Source organism: Ostrinia furnacalis, unplaced genomic scaffold (assembly GCF_004193835.3).
Source record: "Ostrinia furnacalis isolate ACB-3 unplaced genomic scaffold, ASM419383v2 OfSCF3264, whole genome shotgun sequence".
In the NCBI taxonomy this organism is placed as follows: domain Eukaryota; kingdom Metazoa; phylum Arthropoda; class Insecta; order Lepidoptera; family Crambidae; genus Ostrinia; species Ostrinia furnacalis.
Window position 1 is genome coordinate 428,785 of NW_021133503.1, and position 25,641 is coordinate 454,425.

A 25,641-nucleotide genomic window follows, 5' to 3' on the forward strand; every position below is an offset into this window, starting at 1 on the left:
CACCGGTAAATTACAATAAGACGACAAGACCAAGATGTTTTAACTGTGGAGGAAGCAACCATATTTCGGCTCAATGTTTTCACAAGGAAAGAGGGGTTAAATGTTTCCGGTGTAATGAGTTTGGACACAGATCTAGTGAATGTTCAAAACCTGCAAATCATCAACAAGTGACCAGTGAAAATTCAAAATGGCAGTCAGACAATCGTCAGCAACGTCATGCCAGTCCGAAACGAGCGATGTTCACGAAAACACCCGAACGATACAGTGTTGCCAACACGACGCAATCAACAACTGACTGGAGATCGAAACCGAACGTAGAACGAAACGCAGAACTGACAGATGACATTTCTGCCAACTTGATGGTATCGGACGTAAACAACAAAAGTGTGAAAACATCGAGGCCGCTAAAAGAAGTTCAATTTGTTGACAACAACGCAATAACTATGGCGAGTCTTATTGATATGGGCAGCGAGGTGAACCTTATGACGGAAGACGTGTACAAAACTATCGGCTCCCCAAAATACGACGACGGAAGATGTTTGACGTTGAGTGGACTCGGACGGACCGAAGTTGTCCCGTTGGAAAAAGATGATCAAGTTGTAGTACACGACATAGACGACTCTAGACATATGACTGAAATTGAGAAAATATTACTGACTGCATGACTGCAAGACTGCAAGCCTACAGATGAAATAAAGAAAAGTAACGACTGTCAGATTGAACACCGACCTGTATCACGTATGAAACAAGCCGACGTCCTAAGCTGTTTAGTACTTACCGAGACGACTGCACGACTGAAGAAAGCACAAGATGAAGACGAACATATTCAGATGCTGAAAGAATCCTACCAGAATGACATGTTGTACCAAGAAAGAGATGAAGATGAATTATTATTTGTAGTACCGGAGAAGACGCAGAACGAAATTATAAGAGAGAATCACGAGGGAGGGAAAGAAGGACTGTTTAACCGGATTAATAAAGGAGATGATGAACTTGTTAAGATGATAGAAGAGGAAAACGTAGAAAGAATGAACGAGACAAGACCAGAGTTAAGAGAAAAGGCAAGAGAATGTGTGGAGACAATTCAAGATGGAAGTGTTAGAGTTTATAACAAGAAAAGAAAGAAAGCTAGAACATACGAGAAAGATGATTATAAGAATTGTATTAAACAAGATTAGTTATAAGACGCTTTAATGTAAAATTTTGAAATGAAACAGTCCGAGGGCGGACTGTACGCAGGATGGCCGAGTGTGGGAGTGTGAAACGGAACGCAAGGGAGTGAGTGAGACGGAATGAATGAGTGAGGAAGTAAGAACGACGGGATTTAAACAGAAGACTGTACAGAAGACGAATAGTATTAAGACGGTTCTAAGACGTTCCTATTTTTTGTGGTTTATCCTGGAGTAAATACAAATACAGCTGAAGAAATACAACCTGGGTTTCAATTCCTACAGTAATATTATAAAGCTGAAAAGTTTGTTTGAACGCGCTAATCTCAGGAACTACTGCAGCGATTTAAAAAATATTTTTGTGTTGAATAGCCCATTTAACAAGGAAGGTTTTAGGCAATAATATAACATCACCTTTATTAATAGGAGTGGAGCAGTAAAGAAAAATGTTGCAAAAACGGGAAATATTATTCAAACTATTTTCACTCGTACGAAGTCGCGGGCACAGATAGTACGAAAATAAAATCGGATACGGATCGGGTGTTTATAAATTTACACGTACAGGTTGAAGCAAACATGCTGGGAGTAGGCCAGCTAAATATAGACTTTACTTGGCCAATGTTTGAGTTTCTAAGTAGGTAACAACCGTTATAATCTTGAAAACCGACCGTAAATCAATTTTGCTACACGGACTCGTAGTTTTGTGATATTATACAGGGTGAAATTGCAAAGTGTTGCCAAAAATTTTTTATAAGCTCTATAGAACAATGTAACAATATAACTTTGTCGTAATCGTTGTATTTTTCGAGAAAAAAATATAGAAAGTGTAATTTGCGGGTGCATATCGTAAGTTTTAAAGGCTAAGGCTTCTTTTCGCGCTCCATCCTACTAACTTTTGATCGCGGTTTTGTCCGCATGTACTTCGGTCGGTTACGAAAAACCTCGTTTCTCTTTCAAAAACAGTTTTGTCCTGGGTCTTAAACTATTCCTATTCCAAATTTCATCGAAATCGGTTCAGGGGTTTAATCATGGCAAGGTATAAGATAGACAGATAACGTTACTTTCTAATTTATAATATTAGTACAGTTGTGGTATAACTTATAACAGATTGTCTTCAAACTCATTGAGAACTATTTCGTAGCATGCTACGCCGTAGCAGTTTCGTAGCCACAACAGTACTACGATATTCGGGAGCACTTGACATTATTCGATCTTCGTATTGGCTAGTGGCTAAGTGGGTATTAATACCGTAGCATGTATGCTGAGTGTGGGCCAGCTAAATATAGACAGCTTGATTGTAACTATGTATGACGATAACCGGTGCTTTTAGTATGGAGTTTGACTTTTGTTAAAGTTAAAGTAAGATTAAGGCACTCGGAAACTATTGATTTCTTTAGTAAGATGGTCAAGTCTAATTATATTATCAATTAACACTTTTGAAGTGCTTTATTCTGACTATTATTGACGCAATGAATTGCTTCTTTGTGAGTTTTTGTTGTTTTTAATAATTATTTTTTTAACATCTTTTATTCATATTTTTTCCCAACAACAATGTACTTTTATAAAAAGGGAATACTTTCATTGGCTACACTATCAGTCTAAATCTTATAACTAACATTTTCAATGCATCGCTGTTGGTTTCTATAAAATAAATAAATAAAGATGGTGCAACCAAGCCTAAGTAGGTAGCAGCCGTATAGGATTATTTATAAGCATGAAAGTCAGTTTAGTTGTATTGGCCCGTAGATAACAGGGACTATTGCAATGTGTAAACGTTACACTGTTTCGTAGCTTACTACGCCGTAGCAGCGTCGTAGCAACAACAGTACTACGATGTTCGGGAGCACTTTACATTATTCGATCTTCGTGTTGACTCGTAGCAAAGCAGGAATAATACCGTAGCAGTGTATGACGCTTCGTAGTTATATCGTAGCATCAAAGTTATCTAAAGCCCGGTCTGTGAGCACGTAGAATTTTGTCCAATGACCCCTAGCTACCCATCTTTATCGCTCGCACGTAATTATATTGCTGTCGCGACTGTGCGACTGGCACCCGTAGTGAGTGTGCGAGCCCGATAGCAACATAATTACGGGCGAGCGATAAGGATGAGTAGCTTGGGGTCATTGGACAAAATTCTACGTGCTCACAGACCAGTCTATAGATATATTGTTTTATTTTTGGAGTAGCACCCAAAATTTTTTGTCTGTGATGTTTTGTAGTTATATGGGAAGTTATTATCAAAATAATGATTTTGTTTTATCTCTCCACGTGATTCTGCTATAAAATCATATTTAAGTTAGCAACTGTTTTCAAGAAAGTAAATTGAATTGCTTGCGGTTTTATTTTTAAAACCATTGTTCTCTTACAATCTTTAAACAGTTTAAAGAACAAATTGTGTTCCATGGACGAGTCGGTCGATACGGCGATACTCACACATCGAGTACAGATAAGAACTGAGATTGTGCACTTGATTCATGGCCCGGGGTAAATGATACAAGCTGCTGCAATGTATACGGGATTTCTGAACTACACTCGGCATCAAATAAATCACACCTCCCGCGACTTGCACTTATCAAACGTATGCATCCCTACTTCCCACCAACATTGGTACCATTTGAAAGCCTAGTTCTAAACTTCATTTCATTAAAGGAAAGGTTTTTGTCCCAAAAATGTGTCTTTAGAAGGATCCAGAGTCACTTCCTCAAAAAATAGGTAGTTACGCTTGAGCCAACCTTTATGGCTATGAAACTGTTAAATTGGGATTAATTGCTATCCATCTGTAAAAAAGGACATGTAAGATCATTATTTGGTTTTATAACCACAAAAATTGGTTTACATGGTCCCATAGGTGAACCTCAAGTGAGGCCTTTATTCAAGTCACATTTATGGTACCTGTTAATTGTTTATAAAAAAAACAAATGGGTGTTTCTTTAAATCTATTTATTGGGCTTTCAAATAACACCATTGTTGGGGCACCATGATTGTGTCAAAAGAAACTCTTTAAAGTTCGCGTCGCGGAAGGTGCGATTTATTTGATGTTGAGTGTATATTCTGCTATTTGTACAGGCTATACAATCTGCTGATTCGACAGTAGAATCTTGTTTCTAGAAGGCCATTTTGCAGTTTGCTGTTAACGGTTTTTGATTTTGATGTGGTGGTCTTAGTTATAAATTAATAATTTGAATACCCAATGGAAATTGGGAATCAAAAAGTTATAGTTAATTTACTAGAAATATTCCATCTGAACTTTTGGGCTGTTTCAGTGGTTTTTGGATTTTTTTTCTGACACGTAATGATAAAAAATAAATCATGTTAAATAAAAGATGAAGTGTATCAGGAATTTTATCAGCCAGTGGTTAAATATATCCGAAGGCTGGGTTGCAGTATTTTACTTTACTTTGACAAACGTCAAAAATCTGTCACACTCCATACAAAAAACACCGGCTATCGTTATAGTTACGGTCAAAGTTACGTGGTGCAACTCAGCCTTAATGTAACATGTTATTGGATGTAAACACTGCATGACGATACCTAAATCAATATGCACGAGCGTTTTCATATTTGCACAAAATATGCGGGGATGTTCTCTTAGCATGTTGTGTTTGCTCAATAACAGAAAATCAGCCTGGAGAGCCCCAAACTTGCTTATTTAGTGTACATTTTGTTGCCAATGTCAATATTCAAAGTCTTGAAAGCATCGAAAGGATAGCAAAGAATTTTCTCCCATTGGCCGAGAGCCAGTAGCAATTTTGGCGAAAAAGTAGACTGGCAATAATGTCAGTTAGATTTTAGAGGCGGTCTGGCGAATCTTTCGGTGGGCTTTGCCCTGCCGCTGCTCCAGTCTGATCGGATCGGTCTTCATCGGTCTAATGTAATAAAGTTCATACATTGAAATTAACACATACGGTTTGATATTATCATTCTGTTTTAATCGGCAGAAAGTGTTAAGTGAGGTCGGTGCTTTAGAATTATTTGGCAAAAAAGTTATGTGACAAATAGAGGATTTTGTGAATAACACTTTACGTACTAAAACGAGATTCGACTAAAATAATAAGCACGAGAATGGAAGTTATTAATATAAAAACTTCGGAACAATCAAAAAACTCCAATAAATTAATTGCCTGCTTTATCTGCGTGTAAATTAGTTCTTTTAAATAACATAGAAACTAAAAAAAGTTACATAAATAATAAGGCTGAGTCGCACCATCTTACTTTCACTTTAAGGCGATTACATGGCCGAACGACCTTGAGCATTAGAGCGAGACAACGCGCCTCCCGCCGCGCGCCCGCGCTTCTGCCCGATATCAAAGAGCGCTCAGAATACAGATGCGAAGCGCTGCCAATTCTAACATAACTGCCTACGGGAATGTTGACTCGATTTTAATTTACGCAGATCGAAATATAATGATTATATTTCAATTAGTACATCATTATACTTCAATTATTAGTACCATAACTATGAAAAATAAACTTTTATTTCCTCTTGTAAAGTTTGCACAAAAGGACATAAAGCAGTTTGAAAATTAGGCTGACGATATTCGTGTGTCTAAGTAAGCTTATAAACAGTTTTTTAAGTGTGTGTCCGAGTACCTACCTAAATGTGAATGTCTGTCTGTGCAGGTATTCAAAATATTGGTAAAATATTGATCAACATTGAATAAAATATTTTTGATCATTGTACACAATTTTAGACTATACTTTCTCTGTTATTGTTTTTAGTAACATCGATGTTCGGCTATTATGATGAAATACAAGATTTTAAATTTTCGGGTTCCATTTCAACTAAAATAGATAAACACGGATCTCAACGCGACATTTTTATATGAGTTACATGTCAAGTACGGATACGAATACTGTGTGTCGAGGTACCGCCACTACAGTGTAACATTATGACAATATGAGGGTAGTTTAAAATATTTAAGCCCACCCGAACCGACGATTCCGTCAGCTGCCAGTCTGCTTGTGATTACGGCTGCATCATAGGCAGCCGAAAAATCAAGCCGCATACAAAAAAAGTATTTCTTTTCTATGCGGTTATTATTTTTGATTTGATTTTGAAATAAATCATATAAAAAAACTATGGAAAGCATTAAGGAAGTATTTTTATAATTTTTGTATTATTTTCCCATTTTCTTCATTAAACTTTAAATTTTAGGCAAAATCCAATATCTAATTACTACAAGTGATATAGTTATTATCATTGGAAAGAAGAGATAATTAGAAGCTAGAGATGTTTTTAAATTATCTTAAAAACAATCCACTAACACATTTCATTTTTCAACCAATTTCTTAGTTAGGATTTTTATCGTGTTTTGTACTTTTGTTACACTTTGGCGGCTCGGAATTAGCTATCCAATCATTATCTGGATATAAAATGTTTTTATTAGACTAAAGACATTTGGATATTCATACCAAATAAAAATATCGGTTGAAAACACGCGAGAAAAAACAAAGTAGTTTTAGGTCAAATTTCGGAAAAAAAATCATAAATGTCAGTAAAATCGGAGGCATCAAATACCTATCACCAACAAAATAATTAGTCATTGATGCCTCCGACTGCATTTGTGAACACTAAGGCTTGTTTTTATCTTTTCAGTTCATTTTTACGCAGTCGGGTTTTTTGTTTATTCAATAATATTTTTTTTATAATATTATTATCAGGGATCGAAATAGGTGGTATCAATTTACCTAACCTTATTGCGACGAGACGATTAAGCTGGATGAATTGGAAATTCCCTAGGAATAATTCCGATTTTTTGTGGGGACCAATGAGATAAAAAAAATTCATACCAACCAAAACCAATGGACCAACGAGGTACCTTGTAAATTACCAGTCGAAACGAAAAATGCACAAAAGTGATGTGACTGTTTCCAAGAAATTAATAAAATACGTTTCTGCTAATTACAAAATTTAAATAATCCTTTGTAGGTATTTTTTGTTGTCTTGTGATTTCCTATATATAAGTGCATTGTTTTATTATTATTACCTACTAATACATAAGAAAAATATATTATGTATTGTTGTCTAGAATAAATAGATAAATAATCAGACAAATAAATCTAGAAAAAATAGATAATCAGCATCTTGTGTACCTATGTATTTAAATTATCTTAAAATTTAAATAAAGCCTTTACTTATTTAAAATGACATAAGTACTCAGATCACTTATTCAGCGGCCGAACTACTATAAGTACCGAGTGTACGATCTGCGCTATAAATTCTTTATAGAAAAACAAAGGAGCGGAGCGTGCCGACATGCGACACAGCCTCCCCGTGCGAACGCTAGTGAAAGACTGAGCTCCCGCATTCGCGCGGCCCGCGTGTGGAAATTACAGGGTATTTTGAATGTATGACACGTAATACATTATTTTTGAAAAAAAATTAACAACAATTTTTTAGACCATAAAATTTTCTATCATTTAGTGAAAGAATCATTAAAATCGCTTCAGACGTTTAGGAGTAGTAGGAAATTTTATTGTTGAAATTAGAAGAAAGTTAAGATTTTTTTCTGTCAAAACTAATAGTTGTATCAAAAAAAAAACGAACAACAATTTTTTAGTTCAAGATATTATACATCTCACACATATTTTTTTTTCTTGTTTGGATCATCCATTTAGGAGGAGTAGGGATTCAAAGAGAGGTCTATTTTGCAGTTTTGCCTCACCTATCGCCTTAAACGTCAAAAATCTGTCAAACTCCATACAAAAACACCGGTTATTGTTATAGTTACGGTTAAAGTAAGTTGGTGCAACTCAGCCTAAGTATAACTCCGATTGTTATTGCCATTTATTGAAAGCGACGATCGCGCATCGAGGATTACACCGAATCGAAAATCAACGAGCGGCGCTAAAAAGCTATCTGTACACATGACACGTAATACAAACCGAAAGACCTTTTCAAAAATTATGATCTCCCGTTATGGCGCGTGCGGGTGAATTTTATTCAGGCATTCGCGCGTGCTTCGACCGGCACAATTTGTTCGCGTTTTAAATATTCACGTATAACGTGCCGTGTGCTTTTAATATATTCCTCATCTGCATAATGTAATATTTCGCGCGAGCCACCGAACGTACGACACCGTTCTTGTTTTGCACGAAAAATCGGGATTTAGCCACCTTCAGAGCTGTAAGCGTGAATGAGTAATATGATTTAAACACCTACGTGGCGGTATTCTTTCAGGCGTCTAGATGAAATGCAAATGGGAAACATCAATCCTTATTTTACGATCGGTATTCGTATTTGGTTGTTCAATTTTTATAAAATTCTATTTCATTGCTTCGATCATTCGCGTAAACTTTTCAACGGTAAAGATAAAGAGAACAAATAAATAATTGTGGACTAGAATTTTCATCAAATACTTTTTATATAATATCGATCTAGCTGATTTATAGTGGTGATTCTATAATATCCAGCTAATCATCTACCAATTAGTATTAGTACCTAATCCGTAGGTAAATACGTGCCTTTAAAAATGATTAATGACTCAAAATTCGTACTTCCTGGTGAATTTGATCAATTTGTGTAACTCAATATAAAGGACGATATCAAGATATGATGTGGCACCGTATAAAAGTTGAAATAAAGGCGATTTTGCAACTAAAAATTAAAGCCTCTTGTGCTGTCCTCATACAATAGCATGTTTTAACAAACATAATCTGTGTATAATCAGGCCGCGCCAATGTCACGCTAGTTTATGCTATTGAATTACTGTGATTAGTGACTCGCTGTGGATGGATTTACATTTAACTCACAATTAGAATCCAATTTGCACATTAATATATTCGATAAAGTACGAATTTGTCATTAAAATGGCTGATAAAAGTATCTAGAAATTTAAGTACTTCGAACCCTTCAAGTTTTGAAGTGGCAGTCTTGTATTTGTTCCAAAATATTGTTGTGTAGAAGCATTTAATTTAGATTACTTGTGTTACTCAGGGAAACATAAATAAGCTTTCGCAATGCGAACTTTCAGATAACTCCCAACTCGTACAAATGAACTTTACCTGTTTAAAATTATTGCGGACGGAGTATTTGTATCAACTTGCGCACAATTATTTATTACACCGCGAGTTCTGTACCTACTTACTTTTAGCATGAAAAACTTTCGCCTTCGAATCGTTTGCGTATTTGATTTAAAATACCCAGCCTTCGAATTCAACGATAACATGACGATCTCGCTTGTCAAAATTAGTTTCGTGCTACCAATTCTCGTACTAAGTTCACTTTACGTCACGTTCACACGATGGGCGCTGTTTACGTTTTTATACTAAGGCTGAATTGCCATCTTATTTTAACTTTGACAAACGTCAAAAATTTCTCAAATTCCATACAAAAAGCACCGATTATTGTTATTGTTACGGTTAAAATAAGGTGGTGCAACTCAGCCTAATAAATCTTTTGATGGCGATCCGAATACGCAAACGATTCGACGTCGAAAGTTTCTCGTGCTAGAGCTACTGAGAGAAACTCGCTGCGTTTTTCTAGCTTTGTCCTTTCAGCGACATCATTATCTTGGAATTATTACGATGTCGTGCAGTTGTGTTTCTTTTGCTAATGAGTTACAGATAAATGTTGAATTTTAATAATAATATGGAGCTCCAATACTAGACAACCGTCAATTGTTTTTTTTATTTTATAATTAAAGGAGGGTTTTTTCTGAAAGAAGATGACACCCTCATAGAATTCACACATGATCAACACTATAATCTAACTTACATTATGACGTCGTCTTATCACTATTTTTACAAGAGAGTTGTATGTTATCACCAATTAAAATTTTCGTTCCCCTCCGTAATTAATCTTTGATATAGGTTCAATTATGAATCACTGGTGACTTATTGACATCTTATTGATTAACTCATCATATTACACTCTTACGTTGGTGTAAGTCGTTAGGTGTATTTAAAAAGCTAAAGCTAACAGCTGTTACTAAGTATTTACATTTTCCTTAAACATAAATAACAGAGCCAACTCTCACCGCTAAGTGGTCTTAAGAGTTTTGTTTGATGTATTTAAATTACAAGTATTATTTTTTTATATGTAGTACCAGTAGTGTAGTACCACGCTTAATGGTCCACTCCATGAGTGCACAAGAAAGGCTGCAGTGTGGGAGGAATGGCGACGGATTGTGAGGCTTGCCACCGGACCTGGTGTGACGACCCCGACCACTCTGGCAAGAGTGTAGCGACGAAGACGTAAGAAGTACTAATAGTGACGATGCTCATGAAATTCACAAAGAAACCAACGTCAATATTGCAAAAACTATATTTAGAAACAATTATCAATTCATCTAATGTGCTCGCATTTACATGTTTTCTTTTCTTATCAAAGCGTCTTCAAAAGAATGCCCTATTCATAAGCGAAAATGATATTGCATGCTCTCCCGAGTCCCTGAATGCAGGTAATAATAGGGGATAACGTGGCGACTGAGCAAGGCGTCGGGCTGTCTGTAATCTGAGCTAATCCCTGGTAGTAATGCTGGGGACACACTGTGCAAATAGTTTTTTTTTTAAAGATTTTTAGCAATTTGTATTGCCCAAATTACTAATAGTCCCGTTAGCCCCTCGTGTTAAGCTAAATAAGCTTGTGTTACGAGTGGGCTCACCACAATAGTCGAACGGCGGTGGGATTCGAACCCGCGTTTCTCGGATCTCGAGTCGGCCACTCCGACTCCTTCACCGTTCGGCTATCGTGGCTATAAAATATGTCTTATAGTCCGACGAAAGTAGTAGAAAACTACAACACTGTTTAGATTACAATTAGTGTCACAAATTAACCAAGGTAAGCCATAATTTCAGCTTCAAAACAGCTTATTTATTAGTAAGTAGGAATACGAGGGCTGCTTAGGTGTATTCGGCGCAAAAAAAGACTTTACTAATTTTGTACTTACATGGTATGAAATCGAATAAATCAGAGAAAACTGTCATAGCATTTTTCATATCTCAACATTATTTTACTTACAACACGTGAACATGTACCACGTCATCGTAAAGTGCATACGTGAAATAGCCTAAAAGTGTCGGGCAGTCAAATTTTTCGTCGAATTTGACAGCGGCGGCGGTGCGGAGTTGAAAGGAGAAGTGGAAATAATGAAATCTGATGGGTTATTCAAAACTTTTCCTCACTCTGCTGCTGAAACCGGACCTAATAGAATGTTAATAAAATTTTGATTTAGTGGCAGTCACTCGTGTAGACCTAGCCTTAGATTAAGACAAGACATTAGGGTAAACCCTCTCATTGCAGTCTAGCGCTCCGTTCTGTCGTCCCGACCTCTGATTTACTTTAAAACGAACACTATGCTTTCGGATATACCTAGTTGTATAGCTTCGACAAATCAGGCTGTAATTCACATTTAATATTTACAAGAAATTGTGTAGCAGCAATTTAACTGTAATAAAATGAAACTTGTTGACTTGTCGATAGACATTTTATAAACATAAATCTTATGTATATGATCGATAACTACCTATACAACCGGCCTAATACCTACTATGTGAAAAGCATTCTATTTATGTATTGTTATTATTATTCACAGAATTCATTTGGATGAGACCGCAAGTGCAGGGAAAAGGTAGATCTCAAAGAAAGTTTTAGGCTGAGTTGCACCACCTAACTTTAACGGTAACTATAACGATAACCGGAGATTTTTGTTGGAGTTTGATAGATTTTTGACGTTTGTCAAATTTAAAGTAAGATGGATTCAGCCTTAGTATGTTCCAATCATATTTTATCATTAATTACACTTTCGACAGTAGGATTTCCTCAGATTTTCCAATAATCATTTTAGCCTATGACAGCTGTTCTGAAGTCTCCTTAGGAGCATTGAGGAAGGAGTCGCAAAATACGGTCTTCTTCATTTTTATCAATGTTCTATTCCAGTCAATCTAATGATTTACATAATTAACTTATTCAGTCTTTCTGCAACACTGATAAGCGATCTACATCCGACGTTATCCGAGGGAAGAAGGGGAAAACGCGATATTGTTATCACACCCCCCCATCGGTTGGTTTTGGCGGAGTCCTCAATGGCCACTACGGTTTCACTTAACGCACAAGTATCCGTTACTTAATTGAAAGCAAAGTGTAAGTTAAATAGATGGAAAGACCACGGTTAATGGACCTAATAATTTGGGGAAAGTATTATTAGAAGTATTTTTTACTAATTAAGTAGTACTTATTCTATGTACTGTAACTGTACCTATAATAAATAAATAAATAAATAAATAAAGAACAACGGCGACGTTTCGCTTTCATCGGTTAATGTTATTTACTCGGAGATACTAGTTTTGTTTACAAATACATAGTTGTACTGTAAAAGAAAATAACAAGTTAATATTATTTAATTAATTCAGTAATTATAAACTCCAAACACAGTATATCTATACTTCTATACTAATATCTATACTAATATTATAAATGCGAAAGTAACTCTGTCTGTCTGTCTGTTTCTCTTTCACGCCTAAACCACTGAACCGATTTTGATGAAATTTGGCATAGGGATAGTTTGAGTCCCGGGAAAGGACATAGGATAGTTTTTATCCCGGTTTTTGAAACAGGGACGCGCGCGATCAAGTTTTTCTGTGACAGACCGAAAATTCACGCGGGCGAAGCCGCGGGCGAAAAGCTAGTACCTAATAAGAACAATTTTGAAATTTAAACCAGACTGAATTTTGAGATTTGATTTTCACCATATTTCCACAGCGCCAAAGCTAGTGTGAAGAGCACGATCATGTCCTTACGCGGTATCTAGTTACATTTATTTGAGTGCCTGTCTATGATGTAAGCACCAATTCGTATTTTCTAAATCTAAGCATTTTTGCCATTAGAATTCCGTCCACTGCTAGGTAAAAGCCTCCCTCAACCCACAACGGCCGGTCCTGCAGTGCTTCCCGCGACTTTCACCAGGTCATCTATCCATGGAGCCTTAGCATACTTATTCAGTATTAAAATAACACGATAACTTGTATGGGACGACTGTTTAGGTACGAGAATCTAACAATGATACGTAATCATATCACGCATTAAACACAGTATAGCGGCCAGCTTCATTCAGTATTTATTTACCCAACTTTATCGGAGCTGCCCATGGTGTTAAGCACCAACCAACAACATATTTCAGGGTAATGGCTCGCCAATATTTATGGCGACGGCTAATGTATGCTAAACACCATCGATATAAATATTAAGCCCATAATGTAAAAAAACCCTCAAAAGACCTTTTGTGGGGGGGATAAGTTGACAGATTGAATTAATAATGTTTATCTTTTACATGTATTGCAAAAGAAAAATAAAATGGGTAAACTGGGAAGCCATTATGGAATCATGCTTGTTCCCGTATGCAAATAATATTATGCATCTTGATGAAGACAGGTGAGCAATATCATTTTCAATGCTCAAGTAAAATATACACCATTCATCCTTATTTCGCTGGACGTGGTTGATTTGGCCATATTCAGCACGTAAATTGCAGCACGTGCTCGCTTAGAGCGCGTTTAAATAGCACGCTTTTAGTGGGATTTTAAATTGCAAACATTTTCAATCTGTTACCAGCTTTAGGTGTAGAGTTACAGCACTGGAACACAAGTAACCGCTAATAGACGTGGTTTAGGTGGTTATTAGATTACCAGTGAACGAAATATTTCAGATATTTTCCAATCAGACCATTATAACCCAATGTCTGCTGACACTATCTACAACGAATGTAAATATTCATTGGTTAGTGGTGCCAGTACTGTCAGTGCCGCACGTTAAGCCTATGTATACCTAATATATTCACATGCTTACTATGAGAGGCGTGCCGAAAAACGCAGCGTGGGACGTCCACCTACAAGGTGGACCAACGACATCGTAAAGCAGGGAAGCGCTGGACGCAGGCCGCTACCAATCGATCAACATGGAAAGCATTGGGGGAGGCCTATGTTCAGCAGTGGACGTCCTATGGCTGAGATGATGATGATGACTATGAGAGGCCTGAAAAGAATCGGTACCTTATTAACTGATGATTTTTAAATGAGTAATTATTTAAAATCAAGAAAGTAACGCCGACGTCACTGTCAAAATGCTTCCATTTTAACACAAGTGATGCATGCATAAATGTGATGCATTATGTCGAGTCATCGAGTGTTGTCGCATAGTTAGTGATAAAGCAGCTCACTGGATATCAACATCGAGCAAAAAAAAAAAAAATTTGAATTTGCTAAAATACATAACCTAACTGTCCTTAAGTCCAAATAAACCCTTAATTGATTAGGTTGTCCGTTTCGTCTCATTCCCCAGATCGCCAAACAAAATTGGGCATTCGTTCTTGCTGACATCTATCGTGGCCGGATTACGGACGGACTCGGCCGTTAATCGCCAGTTAGAATTAACTTCTCTCCGGTCCGGATTAAGGCGACGTCTGTTCTGTGGGAATGGCGACATTTTACTTTCTTACAGCGAACAAAATGGTGAACTGACGATCTGATTAAGGAGATAAGAGCATGGAATTTACCTGCGTAGTTCAGTTATTACATTTTTGTTAATTGTGTTCCGTATTTAATATTTATAATTAACAAAAGGCTGATGACGTTGACCAAGTTACTTCTTCTAATTTTCATCAATATTAGTTCAGTGATTTAGGGGTGAAAAGGTAGGCAGAGTTACTTTTTAACCGACTTCAACAAAAGGAGGAGGTTCTCAATTTAGTTGGTATGATTTTTTTAAATTTCATAGCATGGATTATCTCGTGATACTATAAACTATGTAACAGACGACAACACATCAGTTTACTTCTACATTTTTGTTACAAAATCGCTTCTACTCGTACGAGTATTACAACTAAATAAGATGTTTATCTTGATATTCCGTTGACTGTACATAATAATAATACCTATATCTATTGCTTTGGCAACGACCTAAAACATCCAAAACGTGTGATGTGCCCCCGGAGATAGATTTCGTCTCAACCAATCATCATTTTAAATGAACGTAGGCGAAAGAGATCGTAAAATATTTTTTAACAGCCAATCGGCCTAAGAAATTCTGTATTGCGGATACATACAGTCTGCTTCTAATTTTACAATTTGGTAGTAATCTGATATTGCTATATTTTTCTTTGCACGTGTCGTGAAAGCACTTTGGGAATAAAAACAGGGTTTTATGAAGGAAATTATGATAATACTAAGAGTATAAATAATATAATAAACAAATAACTTTATTGTGTCTTTAACAATGCTCATAGTATCTTCACGAAAAAATTACATTTAATAATAGGAGCTGTATTAAGATAGTGATCATTAACGTCTATACTAGTTACATTTAAACTGTGTGACAGACGCTAATTCTTCCACCAATTTAATTTAACAGTTGTAATTTAGTTGATAGTGCCAAACACAATTTTAATTAAGTACCTACTATAGCTTTGGTAAATAGGTGTGTGTGTGTGTGTGTGTGTGTGTGTCGTGTGTGTGTGTGTGTCGTGTGTGTGTGTGTATCTACAATATAAGTTAATTTAAGAGTAGAATCTTAGGTACCAATTTAGCCTCTACCTTCTATTGCCGGGCATTTGACATAAAAAAGGAATGACAATACACAACTCGGTCGAGTTAACTGCGCATCTGGCGGCCGTGACGTCACATCGACGCTTTGGTACTGTTATGACGGGATATTAAAATGTTTTTTTAAAAAACAATTAATTTTTATTAACTGNAGCTCTCTACAGATTCTTCGTATGACCTTGCAATGCGATTAACAACCCTTACTTGTAAACCTCTACATAAAACCATTCCTTGACTAATGTAACAGTGTGCTGTCACAGGAGAAACTAACACGTGAATAACGCCATCTTTAACAGGATACACGCCTCCCAAAATAGCTAATTGTTGCAAAGGTTTACCAATAATTTTGCTATCTATTAATATATTCCCGTTGATTTTCGTATCCGCGATTGCTTTGACGCTCGCTAATCCATGAATATCAGAGACACTCTCCGCTACAATTTTGACTGGGATTTCATCGCTTATATCGGTGCCTGCAAATGGCATCTCACTACTAACGTTCAAGAAAGTAAGGTTTTCGGCATTTTTGTACACAGCCACATGTGATTGTCCTGTGAACGATTGGCCTATGAGCATAGGTAATTCTAAATACTGGTCATCTACTACTTGGCACACGACATTAGCGGCTACCCCATCTACAGACAGATCTACAGTAACGCTACCAAGGGTTCGAACGATTTCGTTCCCGAAACCCTTTAATGCAGTCGGCTCATCGCTGCACGATAACCCTAAACTGGACGCCTGTGATTTCTTTATAAGTGATACCTCGCTCCCAAAATCTACAAACCCTTTTACTGGGACATTATCTACAAAAACCTCTTTGAAAAACTTTGAACTCGGGTTTTCACACGATATACGCATAGTTTTCTGGACATTATCACCCTTATTAATGCTATCTTTATTATTTAAATAACAGTTTTCTATTTTATGTCCCATTCTATTGCATTTGCCACATTTGGTAATGGGCTTTGGGCATTTTAAAAACGGATGCCCCTTTTCGTGACAATTATAGCAGAATATGTTATTATTATTCTGAGCTGGATTGACTTTATTGCCTACTCTATTCCCATTATTGACGTTATTTGAATTTGCATCGTTTCCTAATCTATATTTATTTTGGGATCTGTCAAAAGGTTGTGAAGATTCCTTGCTACTCATTAGAAATTGTAACAGTTGTTCTGGACGCTCACATCTCAATGTATTAGCACTAGACTTCATTGTCCTATCCGTTAGACCGTGTATAATGCATTCGACAGCGCGTTTCCCTTCAATGTTGCATTGGTTCAATAAAGCCAGTTTTTCATAAAAATACACTTCAATCGGTTCATTATAACGACACCTACGTTTAAGCATATCCTCCAGAGTTTGGCCATAATTTTGCTCACATGGAAATGCGGTCATTAACTTATTTTGCCATTCGGCCCAAGAAAATAAAATTGAAGGTAGGCTTTCATACCAAATTTTGGCCAAACCCTGGAGCTTTTGCAATGCAAAATGAACAGTTGTCTTGTCGTCCCAACCATAGACGGTAGCGCACTCATTCACTTTCTTTAACCAGGTGTCCATTCGTTGGTTTTTTGAAGATGGATCAAAGTCAGGTAGAATATTTTTATGATTGTTGGAAGAATTACTAGGAAGTGCAGCTGACGTCGACGGTTGAGACGGCAAATTTTTAAGAGAATTAAGAATGTTGACAACATCTTTTGTGGAAAAGGTAGGACTAGCGGGGCTCTTTGATCGCCTATCATGTTGCTCAACACGCCTTCTCTGTCTCTCAGGGCCATCATCAAAATCTGTTAGACTCCGCTCTCGTCGTCGAGAGGGTATTTCATGAGATTGAGGGTTCGAATAATTAATTTCTCGATGTTTACTCACAGTTCGTTGAATTCTGCTGCGCTCCCTGTACAGGTCGTCTTGCAGATCACGCAGACGTTCCCGCTCTCGTTCCACCTTGCGTTCCATTTCTTGTAGTCTGTCGTAGTCGCGTGGACTGCGACGCCGGCTTTGGCGATGCACGTTGTCATCGTCACGACGGATGCGGCTCCGGCTCTGGCGATGCACGGTGTCGTCGTCACNTTTCGGTAAATTTCTGACACTATTTATTAATTCATCATAAAATTGTTTTGGTGTAAGAATAGATGGATGAAGAGAGTGACTTTTAGTAAACATTATTGCATTAACCAAATCGTCAATTTTGAATGATAAAGTAAGTAAACTTGAGTATAGTTCATTACAGACTATATCCATTTTGGATTCTATTATTAACTTATTAGAAACTACAGATAGGTTCTTAACACTAGCTGACAAATTTTCAATAGCGTCATTCAAACGTGCTTCATTTACGGTAATGGCTGTTATGGTTTCATTGTAATGCAAAAGTGCCGTACTAGTCATTAAGATGTTGTCCTTAAGTAATGATGCAAGTTTTTTATCATTACGTTGAAGGGTTTGAATGGCGTTACCATATTTAATAGCGTCGTCTTCGTCCATTGTACCGATTATTTGTTTAAAAGCGGTTCCAATTCCGGCGAACCAGGCTGATCTTTTATCGCGATTTGAAATCAAATGTGAGATAGAACTATAATCTCGTTTTATGTCACTGAGTCTTGAAACCAGGGGTTGTAATAAACTATTACATTCAATATCTGAAATATAATCATTTTGTTGGCAAAGATACCTAGCAGTTCCCAGGATGGAATTTATATTGTCTATGTGAGGTTTTATATATGCTATGTCTACCGGAACCAAAACGTGAAGGTCATCACTGGTGATTCTAACTGTTCCANACGCCGGCTTTGGCGATGCACGTTGTCATCGTCACGACGGATGCGGCTCCGGCTCTGGCGATGCACGGTGTCGTCGTCACGACGGCTGCGGCCACGGCTCCGGCGATGCACGGTGTCGTCGTCACGACGGCTGCGGCCACGGCTCCGGCGATGCACGGTGTCGTCGTCACGACGGCTGCGGCCACGGCTCTGGCGATGCACGGTGTCATCGTCGCGGCTCCGGCTCCGCCTCGTCCTGCCGCTCGTCTGACGTACTCGCGACTCCGCGCGATCAGGTGTCTTCAAGCGGCGAGACTGGGACCTTTCCATTTTCCCTGAAACTCGGAAACAAAAACAACTATGTAAATGCTCAAAAAAAAATAAAAATACTATAAATAAAGATATTAATAATAGCAATATAAAAGGAACATAAAAAATTAAAATAAATTGATGATAGGTAAGCTTATATTGTATCAATATCGATAAACCAGTACTTAGATTGTTTTAAATAACATTTGCATTGTGATTTCATAGTTTAATTTAAATTTTACTTTAAATGACATGCAATCACCCATTTTGAAACCCTAAAAAAAAAACTTACGTACACATTTTCTACATCAAAAATTCCCGAAGTACCTTTGCTTATCATTTATTACCCATAATATAATCCCAAAATTATATTTAATTATTACGCTTGCTAAACCTTGTACGTAGCCACGTAATAAAGTGATTTTATAGCAATAAATTAATTACCATTAAAGTACTTTTTTAAATTAATTTAGGCAACTCCAAGTAAGACTATTTTGACTAAATATGAAAACAAAATACGTGCACTACATTTAAAACACGATTATAAACTATTCGTATAATTGAAAAAAAAGGAAAATAAAAATGGGACTTACCACTTCTGACTTGTAGTAAANCTGTTCAATATCTCTGACTTTAGATATCAGTAGGTATCATCAGGTCTTTAATAAAGGACCCTCACTAATGTCATCGTCATCATCACAGGACATCCACTGTGAGTCCCACATAACTCATCAAACAATGCATTTTCCTGCAACTCAATGCATTTTTCTGACCAAATTTTCGCGTATTTGTCCCTCAGTCATACGGCTGATGGCACGAATATCAGTAGATACGTATAAGTAGAAAACTTACTCTTTTTGTAACAATTTTATTTCAAGTAAGTACTTACTTTATTCCAAAATCATTATCTACCAGACCCTACTATACGCAATCTAGAAATGTCTGAAAGAAAGACAATTTTACACATAACATAGACAAATCTTTAAAAATGAATGTACACAATGATACTAAAAAGTTATCCACTCAGCATGGTGTTGTAGCATCTCAGTAGTATATATATCAGCATCTTAGTAGATAATGCCACGACGCTGGTCTTACGTGGTCTGAAAGCTCAGATCCGTCTAACCACTTATTACTCTAAGAAGACGCGCCTGCGCAAATAATTTTATCTCACACGCGTCCGAGCTTTTACCCGCAAACCTTTACGTCCGTTAAAATAAAAGATCACCTACATTTAGATCTACGTGACTCTGGTTATGTCAATTAAATAACGCTCCAAACACAACCTGAAACCAACCTTGATACGTTGAGTTAGAACTGATTTGGCTTTAGAAAGGAGGCTTTGAGAGATAAATCGTTTAGCTCGGTAAGTCAACAAAGCTACTGTACTACTTAATGTATTGTAAATAGACGTGTTTGCTAATACGCTACCGACGGTGCCGACGCCTTTGTCTCAAGTATACAGGGTGTAATTGAATTGACACAAAAGCTTTCTGTGGACGATTGGTTCTCAAATACGATGGACACAACATCAAAAGTTTATTAAAATCGTCATAGACAAAGTGACATTAGAGACCGTTTTTATTTCGAAATATTTTACCGAAGTCAAGTACCTTAACCACATACAATAAGCGCTGAGGCGAAGTGATTTCGGAGTTCAATCTGTCATATTACAAAAGTCACAGTCTGGGTGGTTATTCTTACATGAGAATATTTTTTTGCTATAAAACTCCAGCTTTTCCTTCCCATTTCCTTATGATCTAAACCAAGAACTCTACTCTTGTCATAATTTAAAAATAAAACCGTTCACAATGTGGCAATTCCCGTACAAACGCCCGTCTTTACCGGTCGACGTAAAGTCTGACATTCCACAATAACAGGCACGAGCCGCACCGCGTCCAGTTTTATTCCCCTCAAGTCTCAATAACAATTAAAATGTGCATCATAAAAGAGATGCTCTATGCCTAACGTGACCATACGTCCCGCTTTGGGCAAGACTGTCCCGCTTTCAGACTGTCTGTCCCGCTGTCCCCCGCAAGAGCAAAAACGTCCCGCTTTAGCTTTAAGAATGCATCTATCGTTTTTAAATGTAACAACAGCCATACTTATCGAGTATAGTTCCAAAATACTGAACTGTCCTATCCATGACATTGACAGCGGGGCGCCACCGTCAATACCGGATCGCTGGTTCCGATTTTTGCCATGTTGGAAGCCATAATAGTTAAACGATGGTAGCGCCCCCCCGTCATTGAGTTTAGTGGGACAGTTCAGCGTGGGTCATCTATACGTTATGTGTCTGCTAGGAAGTAACGCACCAGTCGAAAGAGTTTTTTCTCAAATGAACAAAATGTGGACGAGTGATAAAACCCAGTAGCAGTAATGAAAGCTATGTTATTACGAAAACAAATATAAATAAATCATGCAGTGAGTTCCATAGTTATGTTATCTAAAAACAAGATAAGATATTCTAAAACAAATTTGTTCCGCCGACAAATACAAAAATACGACTTAGAAGTCACCGCACTACTTAACTGTTTTGTGTTTAGTGCTTTGATTTGTGTTATTCAATCTTCTATGAACTTGTGAAACTCCCAAAACTTTGTTTTATTTTATTATTCCGCAGGTTTTTTTTTAGAACTATTCCTCAGTTGTCCCGCTCTGGCACAGAAAATAAATGGTCACGTTATCTATGCCGCTAAAGTGCCTCGGTCAGATGACGAACTCCCTGGAGCGAACGAACTCATTCTAACGCTGTTCCCGGCCAGAGTGCACAATAGGCACCTCTACAATGAACGTTTTTGCCACCATTTTACTGCCTAAACTACTTTGACTGCGAATCTTCTCGGTTTGAACGTTGCAAAAAGCTAGGCGACAAAGAATGTATTAGAGCAGAAGCGCCGGTCTATTCATTATATTTGTTCGTTCATTCGGAAGACGTCCAATGCTAGACAAATTCATATTCATAATTAAACAAAAAAAAAACAAGTTTCAAAGATTTCATTGGTTGACTAAAGCCCGTGACATGGTCATAGCGGATAAGTATACGATGATGACTGCGCGGTCATTAACGTATATCCTCTGAGCAAGTTTACCAACAATTTCTTCAGGTAATGTGGTTAAGAGCCAATGCATTTTAACAAAAAATCCGAAAAATATTAGACAGATCGTGTGGGTTCGATTCCCACCTGAGGCATTTTGATTTTATTTTTTCAAGTTATTTATCATTTAGCTCAAGATGCGACTCTTAACGCTAGAAATTTTAATAACTGTTTTTAAGACAGAATCCACATTCACGGTAAAATACCTGCTTATTTATTAAAACAAGACATCTAACTGCGCTAATCTGCCTACACTCAACCTGACAGCTCTGCACCTCATCTAATCTCCATCATGCGCACGCCCGTCGCGCGCGCCGTAAAACTTTACTTTACATACCCGTAATATTCCGCTGCTCGTAAACTCCGCTGCCCGCCTGTACTTATTATAAAACCGCTCGGGTCATGTCTGTACATTGCATATTTTTAAGATGTCCAATTTATAGCAGAGGCCAAAGGTCCGCTGTGAAAGGCATGAGAAAATCCAGGGCTAAGCTTAATCTGAATAGCTATTAAGGCATGAAATATACGCATCTGTTCTCGTATTTTAAGTGTTATACTGCAAAAGTTTTGCCTTGTGTATTGATAAGTTTCTAGGCTGCTGTAACGATGGGATCAGTAGCAAGTTCACGTAGTTTATGTAATAAATAGTCAGTAATTTAGCCTTGGTGGTCTAGTGTTTAGACTTTTAGAGTTGGGCTCACAAATCAGTTCTGGGTTTCTTATCTCACGAAGGAATCAAATCACAAATGAAATAAGGTGAAATTGAAATCGTTGAAATACTGTTTATATTGGCTAAGATACACTTAAAGGCGAGCGAAAAGAAATATAACACATCAACTTTTCATGTCCACAAAAGTTGGTATTTACATATCATAAAGTTTAACGCACGTATTCGCAAACATTACTATGAGGTCTCACAGTGCAAGTGGACGCACAGGGTAACACACGAATGTGTGTGCGGTTGACTTGCTGCTTCACTTAAGCAAGCATCGTTTGTGAATACGGGCGTTAATCTTTAAAAAACCATAAATCAAATTAGTAATACTACATGCAGCACTCACCATAGTCCAAACAAGGTCGCCGCGTCTTTTCATATCCACCCAGGACCCTGAAACGATAAATCGATTAGAATCGATTAGTTATTCACATGATCTTCATATTAATTAATGCAGTAACGATGCTCGATTGCGGATCAGTCGTTTAAATCCATTTATCAGACTAATTTATTCAGAATTAGAAATGCTTTTACCTTTGGAATGTGGGAAAGGGTAAGCAAATATCTCTCATACATTGACTATGTCTTGTCAGTTCCTTACTGGACTTCACTGTGCGCTTGTTTTAGAAGAAATATGGTGGGTCAGTCAGATTATTAGATTAATTAATTTGATTTATCGATTTTACTGTAATATTATAGAAATAAGGTTCTGGAATGGTGGCCGCGTACCGGAAAACGCAGCGTGGGACGTCCATCCACAAGTTGGACCGACGACATCGTAAAGGTAGCAGGGAAACGCTGGACGCAAGCCGCTACCAATCGATCAACATGGAAAGCATTGGGGGAGGCCTATGTTCAGCAGTGGACATCCTATGGCTGAAATGATGATGATGATGATTATTATAGAAAACTTTGTTCACTAGATTATGTTGCTAAAGGTATAAAGCCTATAAAGGTCATAGCACACTTATCAACCCGGAAAGAGATCAATACCGTATCGTCTTTCTTCGCGCGGCGAGGCGTTTACGGATAAGTGTGCGTTACAGTACGGAGTTTCATGCAAAGAATACTGACCGCCTCGAGTTGATACGTTTATTATCCGTATCCAGGTTGATAAGTGTGTTTAGTCCTTTAAACGGAAAAATTATATGAAATAATTTTACTATGTATTTAACTAAATAGTACGAGTACAATAAATGTACTTCGAGGAAAGCAAAGAGACTACGTAGGCAGAGCCAGTAAACCCTTTTCTATTAGAAACAAAGGATATAGTAAATAACAAACACCAATATAGTAGAAACAGCGGAATTTAATGTTGCACTAAAGCTGGTAACGCTAGATTTAACGTTCCAAAATGGATGGGCCAATTCCGCACTAAACCACGAGTATGAGGCGCCACGGACGGGAAAGTAGTTTATTTGTGATGGAGACTGGCGTTTTTTTAAACGCTGCTATGTAAAAATTTGCAACTCAGATTTTGTACAGAAAAACATAAGTTCTTTTTAATTTTCCACTTTTTAGTCGGCTTCAAAAAAGAAGGAGGTTCTCGATATTTCACGTATTGACTGTAATCTCATACTTTTTAGCCACCAAAGAAGTTTAATATTATTATTAAGCTTCAATCTTATCTCAAAACTGAAAACTTCTCATCATATATTTTTATCAATCAAAATTAAATAACATTTCTTTATAATATTATTTTTGGAGAGGCCTTTTTCCAGCAGTGGGCGTTATTTGGCTAAAACTAACGATATACAACTACATGGAACAAGCCACTATGCAGTTTTATGAAGAGTTTCCATGTGGCAGCAAAATAAACGTTTTATATTCTATTCTATTCTAAATTTATTTATTTATTTACACTTTTGCACATACAGCTGTACAGTGGTAAATGAGGTTCCATTAAAAAAATCGCAGCGTGCAAACGCTCGTCTGCCCAGCACCTAGGCGGAAACGCCCCGCTATTATCGTAAAAGCGTCATCGCAAGTGGGATGACACCATAAACCGAAGTGGCTCGTGGGAGGTTATAGTAACCCGAGACATCGACATGTAGTAAAACACACTTTTACCATAACACCATTTATTGGTCTCCAACAGAGTTACACCTTTTCTTGAAATATGCACCAATTTGACTGCACGACACTCTAGGCAGACAATGTTCACAGTTCGGCCGCTCGATCAAGACTGACTCTACCCGACTCCGGCTCGATCGACCGCCCGGCCCTCCCCACTATTCTCTGCCTGAATGTTGCCAGTAAATCGTTTACAATTTGTACACTTAAAAGAAAATATTGCCATATTAAAAATATAATAATATTCCTGATAATTTATACTGTATATTGATCTATAAATAGTTATATTAAAATAATAATATCTGTAATAATTTACATTAATCCTTACATTCGCCCNAGACATCATATCCAATAGTTTTGTATTGAAAGCAGATGTTTTGCTGGCGAATAAAATGTAAACTATCCCTCTTTCATACAGTTCATTCATACGTATCAAATCAGTTATACTAATTTTTACTCGTTATTGGGTACCTAATTGACAGTCAGTTAGCATACTGTTTATGAGCTATCAAAACGCACCAATCAAGATGGTTGATTCCCAAAGGTCCACAGTTGTATGGTTTTCAAAATGTTAAATTCATATTTTGATTTAAAAAAAAATTCATGTACCTGGTGGAAAAAGAAGAACAATAGAGTCGTGGACCTTTGAAAATAATTTAATAAAATCATCAAATTTTTATTTAACCCTTCACAATTCAGGTCCTTAAAAATAAAAATTAAATGATCTCTCGTCATTATTTTATAAAAAAAAACAGGTTGAAAATATTGTATTGATTTCTTACTACCTTATATTGAAATGTTTTAAAATTTTTAGAAGCACTGAAAACGGATGTGTACAAAATCCAGTAAAGAAGCTGCTGAACTTTGCGCTGTCTCAACATGACACGTGTAATTTTTTATCCACCCTAAGCGGTACTATTTTTAACTTTTGCTTACTAAAAATACCCTACCTGAGAATTTTAGTCACAATAGATTTC

At 37.0% G+C, this 25,641-nt stretch overlaps 1 protein-coding gene across 1 annotated transcript; it reads right to left on the minus strand.

The window, feature by feature from the left end:
- Positions 1-4,957: 4,957 nt before the first annotated feature.
- Positions 4,958-18,699, minus strand: LOC114357586 (uncharacterized). Its single transcript, XM_028311290.1, has 3 exons — positions 18,571-18,699; positions 17,580-18,497; positions 4,958-5,035 (listed from the first exon to the last, which is right to left on the minus strand). Exons 1-3 carry the CDS (start codon positions 18,697-18,699, stop codon positions 4,958-4,960), a joined length of 1,125 nt encoding a protein of 374 aa, XP_028167091.1.
- Between the last annotated feature and the right edge of the window lie 6,942 nt (positions 18,700-25,641).